The 10,807-nt window shown below is 42.5% G+C and overlaps 1 protein-coding gene across 1 annotated transcript; it reads left to right on the top strand.

Annotated features, from left to right (window-relative positions):
* Positions 1 to 3,186: 3,186 nt before the first annotated feature.
* LOC125020925 (carboxypeptidase Z-like) lies at positions 3,187 to 10,501 on the top strand. Its single transcript, XM_047606623.1, has 11 exons — positions 3,187 to 3,343; positions 3,799 to 3,828; positions 4,395 to 4,775; positions 6,007 to 6,234; positions 6,316 to 6,545; positions 7,748 to 7,909; positions 8,032 to 8,190; positions 8,614 to 8,749; positions 8,926 to 9,065; positions 9,216 to 9,315; positions 9,561 to 10,501. Exons 1-11 carry the CDS (start codon positions 3,259 to 3,261, stop codon positions 9,917 to 9,919), a joined length of 2,010 nt encoding a protein of 669 aa, XP_047462579.1. The 5' UTR covers positions 3,187 to 3,258; the 3' UTR covers positions 9,920 to 10,501.
* Positions 10,502 to 10,807: the final 306 nt, after the last annotated feature.

Below are 10,807 nucleotides of genomic sequence, written 5' to 3'. Positions count from 1 at the left end.
TATCAATTCCTCCCGTTAATTTTTGATCTAGAAAAAGTAGGTGTTTGTGGTTTTGTGTTAACAACAGCAATTTTATTGAGTTTCTAAACGAGATAGGAGCATGTGTAAGAAATATAGGAAACTGCCAACTGGATCCTCATTAGCTCTGCTCTGCTAAGAGTTAGCGGCAGCTGCACTCATTGACCGGAGATTGTCGAACACATGGCACTCTCTGCATTTAATGCTGTGCGTCGTCGACAAACACTTCATCGTGTTGGTGGTGTTGCTGCCCTTGCTTGAAATTATGATGCTGCGTAAGTTGCACTTTGCACTGTTACAGTCCCTTCTGGAAAAGTGAGGCCCCACTTGAGACCGCTCCAGCCTCTCTACCGTCCCGTCTTCCTTGTGCTCACGTGATGTCAATGTGCTTCAATGTAAAGATTGTTCTTCCTTCGTTTTATGGCGGCTGGCAAAAAGCTTTTAGGTGCATTACTGCCACCATCTGGACTGGGATGTAAAGAAAATTATCGATAAGCATGAAGGCTAAAGATACTGATGAATAGAACCAGTTGGAACCGGTTCTTTAAAAGAACCGGTTATCGATGCCCATCTCTACTTATCACCAAGTGTAATTCAAAACACCGGTCAAAGATGATCTTTTTGTTGATTGGTTTGTTCTAACTTGGTAATAGCCTTTTTAATTTAACGCACAGAAACAGGCCGACAGTAATGACTCAGAGCATTAAGGGAAGGAATCTCAGTTTTTTGTGCGGCTCACTCAACCACCAGAACGCGACTAGTTAGAACCAGCTCGGGGTTGCACTGGAGCCGGGGCTTGGCTATTTTAACACATCTTAATTAACCCTAATCATCGGAGCCCGATAAAGGAGAAACTGGTAATTAAAACTGCTCGAATGGAAAATGTATGCATAGAAAAATATGTGTCACGGCTGCTCGAGTTTAAAAGGGCCAAATTGAACGAGTGGGCTGGAAGAGGATCAGCTCGCTCTGCGGGAGAATATGTTGTCTGTACGACTATTAATACTTGACTCTTCTGACTGTTACATGTAGCCTCTACATGAATTAATCAATATATATAATCAAGCTTGAGGAGAACTTAAGTTTGAAGGATATCTCCTAGTCCGCCTGTAAGGTTTTAGTGGTAAATAGTCACACTTTAGTTCAGTTTGAGACAGTGACACATTTAAAATGTGCATCTTGATAGCACAAAATGAAAGAGTTTTGGAGCATAAACTTTGCACGGTGGGGATTTTCCATCAACAGTAGGATTAGGATTCTTCATCCTCTGTTCACCACAAATAGAGCAAAAATAAAACATTACCCAGGGTGAACAGCTGAATGGAAGGCTTTTAAAATGTGACTTCTTCCTCCTTCTAGTTTTCTAATTTTCTGCCCAGATCTGTTGCTTGATCCACATAAACCTTTGAGTTTCTGTACGTGTGCTCGAGCCTCTCTCCTCAGCTCTGCACGTGTCCGTCAGTCACCAACCACTACAGAACTATTTCCAGCTTCTGCTCAACATTTGGTCACAAATCAACACCTTTTCCTTCAGCGTTGTTTCCCACAGAGAGATCTGATCAACTCTTTGCAAGTGCATGCACGCTTATGAGGTCATCTCGTAAGCCTCCTCTTTTATTCAGTTTCTGGGGAACAGATCATTTGCATAACACATGACCACGTTACGGATCTAATCAATATTCCAGATTTAGCTGAAGGATACAGTAGTAGTATTTTTACTTCAGCTCTCCACACTGCCTTGACCCCGTCTGCCTGCCCGCCTGCCACCCTGCCTGATGAATAATCAGGCTCCCCATTATGCAAATTCAGGTCTGCTCAGCTTGAAGAAGAGAGAACCTATAATTAATTGAGTAAGTAAAACACTTGGTGCTCACTTAGAAAATGTAGGTAGCCATAACAACATTTTCCGTGTGTGATAATCATGTGTGATAATGAGTTTGGTGTGTGATCGAACAAACCGGCACATCAACTCAGGGAGCGAAGCTGCTAAGACAAGACAATGAATCCAGGCTTCTCATGACTATCTTGTGACTTTCTTGTTGCAGAATTACTCTTCCATTAAGTAGAATCTTGAGGCACGGGTCACCGGCTTGATTACCAGTCGGGGTGGCTGCGGCTTAAACCTCCTCGGCTCCATTCGAGATCCTACCCTTCGTTTAAATTTAGATTAGGGTTAATTATCAAAAACGTCCCCTTGACCCTTCGGAAACCTGCTACAGTCGTGGTTTTTAGCTTTCAAATTCCACGCACACAACAAGGCAATATACAAAGAAAGTTAATTTGTATGAAACAAAAAGGGAAAGTACTAGCACTATCTCTGAACAACCAATTATAACACCGGTATTACTCACCATTGGTTTCATGGTAATTATTAGCTCGCATTACTTTGAATGGGAAACAGACAACACAGTAAGGTGTTCAAGGAAAATAATTATGTTGCATATATTAGTTTGTTGTTTAGGATCAAACTAAAACACATTTTAAGTTTGTCGTCCCCAAAGACAACACTGACATCCAGTATTTGTCAGATTTTTCCTTATAGATGTAGTTTACTCAGAATAAGTAGTTATAGTAGTACTATGTAATAATTATAGAGGAGTGTTTGTTTACACTCAATGGATGCAAAGCAGTACTTAGTGATTGCTCTGTTTTTGGTCTCCACCAGCTCCTGATATATCCACATATCCGGTCTTCTAGCTGATAAATCCCCTTCTAAGTTCACTAGCTGATCTTTTTTTCTGTTGTTCGGCACTTAACATGTACTGTGCAGTGCCAGTTACTGTATTTTATCTGTTCTTGAGATGAGGACAAGGTGTGATGTTAAGGGTGTGGTCAAAAATGGGATTTTTTTTTTTTTTTTTGACTCAGAATTGAACTTTAGGGTTAAAATAGTTTTGCAGTCCGATTGAGTTAAACATTTATTTCAGTACGAATGTGAAGTTAAGAAAAAAAAATAATAATAAAATAAAAAACTTTTCAGACAAACCCAATCATGGTCGACTCAAACACGACACGCGTCCCAAAATGTGTGAAACGCTCATGAAAACATCGTTCTCGTTTCCGTTCCTCTTCCCTCACTTCACCTCACAGACATTTCCCCTGTAACTTGAGAGTCGACCGTAATGTTCCTAATAAAGTCGCTCGCCGGGAAACTTCTGCGGACTTGGAGGGTTTTTACGCACACACCCTCTGGCTGCGTGTGTGAGGTGCCACATCGAAGCGGAATATAAGAGCCTGAAAATGGGAAGCGTGCTGCTGCTGATCCTGCTGCAGTCGTTGGTCCTCGCGTCCTCTGCTCCGCCGCGATGTGATCCAGGATTTCGAGGTATAGTTAGTCACATATATACATATATTGCTTGTACTTTATTCTTATGTGGACCTGCTGCATGAGTTGATCATCTTGTTTCACTGCATCACGTGCACGCCGTGGACCTTTCTAGATCCACAAGCTCATTTTGATGCATGATAAATTATGATATGTGCCTGCATGCCACTTTTACAAAGTCCCAGCTTCAAGAAGGTTGTGGACATGATTATATAATGGTTTAAGTTTTGCCAAACTGTACTAATGCTGTAAATAGCAGCACGTGTTGTCACCTTTAATGGCAAGTCCTGTGGAAATACTAATCCTTGAGTTGATGATACTTTGTAGGCTGACAGAGAAATAGAAGCAAGACCAGAAGTTGATCAGAGCAGTTTGAAGGCCAAGCTGGGACATTTACAATAACCACTCTGCCATCTAGTGTCTTCCCCAACTAATAACATGCTGATGTGTTGCAGGACTGTGCAGGGTAGCTGAGGAAGAAAAACGTAAGTGTCCTTGACATGTTTGTCACCCAGATTGCCTCATGTTTCCACAGCTGATTGCGCGTCTCAACTGTTCGATTTGTTAATGGTGGTTTTCTTTTTTTTGTGCCTCAAAAACCAATCAACCTTTAGTTCCTGTGCGATCAGGTGAAAAATCAGGCCTCAAAGCTCCAAGCCCCCCCTTTCCCTACCCCCTTCACCCCCGTCTCCACCTCCCTCCAACAGGTCAAGCGCCTGCCCATCCCCGATGATTTGATCTGAGTCACTGTTTTTCACAACAAACCGGATGAGGTCATAAATCACGCTGGGCGTAGACTTAATGGAATCGGGCCCAAAAGCCACAAAGTCATTGAGTATTTTTAGATGATCGATGGCGGCATGAAATATTCAGATTCTAATTTCCAGAGATAATAGAAATATTTAGGGCCAGATGATTGAGGACGGCGCCGCGAAGCTCGTGATAAAGTGCTGTGACAGATGGAGATACTCATCTTGATTCTTCAAAATAGGACTGATGCATTTCTCATCAGTTTAAGAAAATCATTTCTGTTCTATTTTTCTTTTTCTAGCCTCAGCTAAATGCACAGATATGATGCTCTCCTACTGCGACGACATGCCCTACACTAAAACCATGTTCCCAAACATCGTGGGTCACAAGACCCGCGAGGATGCCGAGGCCGGGGCGGAGTACCTCCTCATAAGCGTGGCCGAATCTCTGCTCGCCTCCGAGTGCAACCCCGAGGTGCGCATGCTGGGCTGCTCCGTCCTGGCCCCGAGCTGCGAGAAGGGGAAGGTGCTGAGGCCCTGCCGCAGCGCATGCGAAGCGACGCACAAAAAATGCAGCCACGCTTTCGACAAGCTGGAGATGGCATGGCCCTACTTCCTGGACTGCGACCGCTTCTTTGTCAGTGACGAAGAGGGATGCTATGACCCCATGGAGGGCCTCAGAGGTGAGAAACACGTCCATCGTGACGCTAATATTGATACTGTGGCCCAAACGCATCGATTATGACCTGGTTCATTTTTTCAGTCCTCTTTGTTTCCTTTGAGCAGTTGTTTTCCCGAGCGTGTTTTCTGTAAGCATCTGGTTCACACTCAAGTGGCTCACCACTAAATACACTCCAACTGGAATGCCTTATTTACTCGTAAAATCACGCACCAAAACTTGACCCTGTGGCAGATTACACAAGGTTTTATTAGGAAGCTGGCTCTGTGAAAGACAAACTTTGTCTGACTTTGTCTGAGATAGAAAAAGATATATCGTTACCATAAAAGATGTTTTTTGCTGCGCATTGCTGTCATGTGCGGGCCAGATGAGAGGAGTTTTGCATGGGCAGATGGATTTAATCTGAGCATTAAGTTAGCGTGGAGTTCCAAAAAAAAATAATTGAATAAAAAAAAATGCATGATCGTGAAATGTTTTAACACGTGTAACACTTTTTTTTTTAAATTTATTGTTGAGCAAAAACCAATAATCCAGTGTTGAATTTGGCAGTGCGTCCGTACGCTCATTCATTTCAAACTGTGTTTCTCTTTCGAGTTTTCACACGCTAATCTTGTGTTGTTCAGGGCTGTGACATCGAGTCCCCGCAGCCATAAACATTTACACAACTTGTTATGGTGTGCAGCAGAGGCACGGCGGCGAACAGTGGCGCAGTGGCGCACCTCATTTTTTAAAAAAACGGATGCTATTTGGAAAAAAAAAAAGGCTCAGCATGACTGTATCATCAGAGTTTGTGCAGCCAGAAGCAATGCTGCGTGGAGCATCAGTTCTCATACTGTGGGAATCATCCATTCAGACCGTCACTGGCAGGTTTGACAGACGAGGCCTTCTACGTCAATTAAATCTGACATTATTGGAGTTGAATGTGATTCATGCAGTTGATGAGAGTCAAAGTAAGCAGGAATACAAACATCAAAGCCGACATGGACAGGTTTAAAAGAGTAGTGTCAGATGAAATAAGAACATTCTTTCTCATTTTGACATGTGTTATAACTTGTGCTCCTTTTTGGTTTCTGCTGCACATACCAGACTACACAGGGAGTCTATATATAGTCTGTCAGACCACCAAGACTAGAGGCAGCATTTTTCTTTGATTGGTTGTAACTATGACCAGTCGCTGCTAGACACAAAATCAGATTGATAAAAGATGTTTTTGTTGTTCTTGTTGTTGTTTACAGAACAGCAGGCACAAGAGACATTTGATGACATGGCAATTCCTCCTCCGGAGGATCCGGCCGCCACGATGAAGTTCACCTATCACTCCAACGCTCAGTTGATCAGTATCTTGAAGAAGACTGAGGAGCGATGCTCAGACATAGCCAAAACCTACAGCATTGGGCGCAGCATGGAGGGCAGGGAGCTGCTTGTGATCGAGTTCTCCAACAACCCGGGACGACACGAACTGCGTGAGTGAACCTCATGAGCCCCGATGTATAGAGCGCAACCTCGTCTCGTACTAATACAAAACTAAATGTGATCCTCTGTAGTTGAGCCAGAGATAAAGTATGTTGGCAACATGCATGGAAACGAAGTCCTGGGCCGCCAGCTGCTCATCTACTTGGCTCAGTACTTGTGCTCAGAGTATCTGCAGGGCAATCCCCAAATCCAGGTCCTTATCAACACCACCCGCATCCATATTCTGCCCTCCATGAACCCAGATGGATACGAGGTGGCTGCCTCTGGCGTCAATGACGCTACCTACGCGGATGATGAGGAGGTAAGCCCTCACGTAGCTTACATAGATTTATTGCTTGTGTGAGTCTTTGTTTCGTGATACTTCATTCCACGTTTGTCAAATAGAGTGTGACTCATGCTACACTCTTTTTAAATACCTTGTTACATGATTGTAATGGTTAATAATACTGGATGTATTACACACAGACTTGTTTTGGCAAATCCCCGACCATTTTACATTTTAGGGCTCTGGCCTGTTAATGGGTTGATTTCCTATGTGATTCATGTTTGTGTTATTTATTGTCAAATCTAAACAGACGGTTATCCAGTATTGTTTCATGTATAAACAGTGTATACGACACTGTTGTCTCCCTTGTTTGTACATTTGATGATTGACATATAGACTGATCTATTGTAGTTAAATATAGCAGCAGCGAGCCAGAGTGTGAAGGACTTTATTAATCTTGTGCTGCTTTCTACTGAGCTTGTTATGTATTTTAACAGTTTTCATCTTATAATCTCTTGCAATTACCATATAGATAATACAACATGTCTAAGACATTTAAGCAACATTAAAGCTTAAATGTATCATATCGTAGTGCAATGTATCATGTCTTGTGGTATTGTGTTGTATCATATAGTACTGTATCATACTGTACCAATATCATATTGCATTGTGTTGTTGTGATGTATAGGACTGTATCACATCATGTTTTCGTGCTGTATCATCTCATCTCGTATCGTATCATATCGTATCGTATCGTATCGTATCGTATCGTATCATACTGTATCGCATCGTATGGGTTGCGTTGGGTTGTGCCGTGTTGTGTCAAGTTGTCTCGTCTTATCGTATAGTACTGTATTTTATTGTGTAGTATCAAATCGTCTTGTATCATATCATATTATGTTTTCGTGCTGTATCGTCTCATCATATCTCATTATATCGTATCAAATCATATCACATGGCATTGTGACGTATCGTGTTGTGTTATGTTGTGTCATTTTGGCTTATCATATAGTACTGTATTGTATTGTGTAGTATCATATTGTCTTGTATCATATCGCATCATGTTGTTCTGTATAGTATCGTATCACATCATACTGTCGTGCTGTATCATATCAAATCACATAGTAGCGCATCTTATCATGTTGGGTCATGTCATGTTGTATCATATAGTTTTGTGTTGTCATCATTATTGTCTAATTTTCTCAAATGTTATTTATTTATTTATTTTACATCCTCAGGATCACAGATATGATTCCAAGGACATCGGTCGCAACAACGCCCAGAACATAGACCTAAATAGAAACTTCCCTGATCTGACGTCCATCGTTTACAGTCGGCGCAGGCAAAAGGGCTACCGCACCGACCACATCCCAATCCCAGACTATTACTGGTTTGGTAAGGTACAGTATGAATCCTTGTCCATTCACGCTGGTGAATGATATTCTATGGGATAACTGCCGTGGGATCTCTGTGCCATTTTGAAATAAATGTAATTAGTTAAGATAACAATGCCGCAATTCAGGTCGCACCAGAGACGTACGCTGTCATGAAGTGGATCCGCTCCATCCCGTTTGTGCTCTCTGCTAACTTCCACGGTGGTGACCTGGTTGTGTCTTACCCTTATGATCTGTCCAAACATCCGCTGGAGCGCAACATGTTCTCCCCAACTCCAGACGATAAGGTAAGCCCTCGAAAATTCTTACAGATGTGGGTCTTATACCACAAACCCACCAGACCAACACAACTGGATTTTATAGCCACTGGTGCTGTTATAGATGCAGTCTGGTTGAGCTTTACTTAGTTTTGTGCAATACTTATGAACCAGATGTACATCAGAGAATGAAAATATTTGTCAAACCTTCTTTACAATTTCACATCCAAGACAATTTGATTAAGTTTTAAAGGCACATTATTCTGCTAAACAAAATAGTTCATATGGTGACAGCTGTGTTTCCCAGTCACTGAGGCAAGATAGGACAGGCAAAGGTTATACCAGAAAACAGATGGGGATATTTTTACTCAACATCAGTCATAAAACCTGGTGTGCATGCGCACGAATGTGTAATAAACGAGTGAAGAGGAAAATGATGGTTTTATTTTGCAGGTCTTCAAACTTCTTGCAAAAACATACGCAAACGCCCACGAAAGAATGGCCAATGAGAATGCACGGTGCGGCTCGTCTCGTGCCGACAGCCAGAAAGGGATCGTTAATGGAGCACAGTGGTCCAGCATTGCAGGCAGTGAGTTCAATAAAGTAAACAGCCTTCTGTGACGGAGTGGAAGGTTTTTCTGACACTGAGTGTGATATGCTATGAAGCCACTAGAGGGCTCTGTAAGACCAGTTTTGAACCCAATTGTTGACCGCGAGGAAAAGGTTCTTAAAGGTTTCTGGGTCAAACTGTTTGTCTGTGGTCAGGTATGCAGGACTTCAACTATCTTCACAGCAACTGCTATGAGGTGACCGTGGAGCTGGGCTGTGATAAGTTCCCCCCCGAAGAGGATCTGTTTTTAGGCTGGCATGAAAACTCTGAAGCTTTGATCACGTTCATGGAGGCAGTAAGTACATGTTCAGCGGCTCTCTTTGCTTTGATCGACCTTCCATTTGGGTACAAAGACGTTCACAGGACCACAAATGAGTTGAATGAAGACTTGGGGTTGTGAATGAAGCTGTTTGTGAATGGCTTCTCTTGGGGTGCTGTCCCTCAGGCCCATCGTGGTATCAAAGGCATCGTCAAAGACGAGGAGGGGAACGGAATAAAAGGCGCCCGGATATCAGTCAGAGGAATACGTCATGATATTACCACAGGTATTAAGATGTCATGTTACATTTATGTACTAACATTTGTTTCTTTGTCCAGTTTTTACATGTCTGCAAGCATCAGGAGAAATTGAAATATATATATATGTTCATTTCTGACACTTAGGATAAAAACAGGCTCATTTATGTCAAAGTCCATGTCAAGTACAATTCGCCTCTTCCAATAAACAGTTTCCTGCTCAGAAATGTGTAAGGTGTAAATTGAAACACTCCGCCTCTCTCTTCCTGTCCAGCTGAAGACGGAGACTACTGGCGCCTCCTGACTCCTGGCACCCACATCGTCAGTGCCTCCGCCCCGGGCTACACCAGAGCCACAAAGAAAGTCATACTTCCCAGTCGCATGAACGCCGCAGGCCGGGTGGACTTTGTATTGCAGAAAGACCCTCAAGAATCCAGCACGCAGGAAGAAGATGGCGCCATCCCGTCCATGGGCACCTACGACCGATTCGACCCTTACAACCAGTACGAGCGCTACACCCTGATGGCCGACTTGAGCCAGAACCGCGAGGAGAGAGAAGAGAAACCCTGGTGGTGGAACTACTTTGTCTTGCCAGGTTTACCCGCGCCCACCTGGCTGCTCAAACACTATTAGAGCTTTCACAAGAAAAGCGAACCATTTGTTTCTCTTTATACAGCATACAAACGATCCAGTATCGCATAATGAATGTGCACGCCTTGGCTCTTTTACCGACATGAGCCATGTTTGGTCCTAATGCCAAACTTTAAATATAACCTAAGCACCTTACGAGCTTTAACAAAAGCATAACTTCAACTTGAATAAAAGTCTGTTAAAGCCTTATATTTGTCATTTTATAGCCGTGTTAGAACAAAAATACAGATGTCAGGAATCCTTTCCCCTGAAAACCTTTTGGAATTCTTTTGTTTTCAGCCAGAAGATTAAATCAATTGGCCACTAGGGGTCAGACTGAATCTGACTGAAGTCACCACAAACTGAAGTCTGGCTATTCTTCCACACAGTATTCAGTTTATAACATTACTGGAAGTAGTTAACTTCTTCCCTTAGCCAAACTGATGCTCTCAGGAAAAAGTTACTGCCATAATACCTCCTTATGGCGGATAAATGACAACAAAGTGTGCATTTGATGTGTAACAACCAGATATATGTCAAAATATATCTAATGAATAAAATAATATCTAATTATCTTTAGCTATGGCATTCCGTTTTGTTTGTTTGTTTGTTCACTTTTGGACAAATGATCTTTTCTAGTGAAACATCTACTCCCAACCCTCAACACACGTGCACCATGGCACAGCACAGGACAGGCTGTGAGTCAGTCCACCAAAGAGTCATCGTCCCTCTCTGGAAGATGTTGAAACATTTTCCCACAGAAAGAAAGAAAGAAAGAAAGAAAGAAGTAACAGAAAACAAGATGAAATGATTAAATTTTGCCTGTTAACCATCCTGTGGATCCATTTATCTCGTGACCTCTTGGAGGGATCCTGAACCCAAAAGAGCCTA

Source organism: Mugil cephalus, chromosome 1 (genome assembly GCF_022458985.1).
Source record: "Mugil cephalus isolate CIBA_MC_2020 chromosome 1, CIBA_Mcephalus_1.1, whole genome shotgun sequence".
Lineage (NCBI taxonomy): Eukaryota > Metazoa > Chordata > Actinopteri > Mugiliformes > Mugilidae > Mugil > Mugil cephalus.
This window is presented reverse-complemented; position numbering and strand designations above follow the sequence as displayed.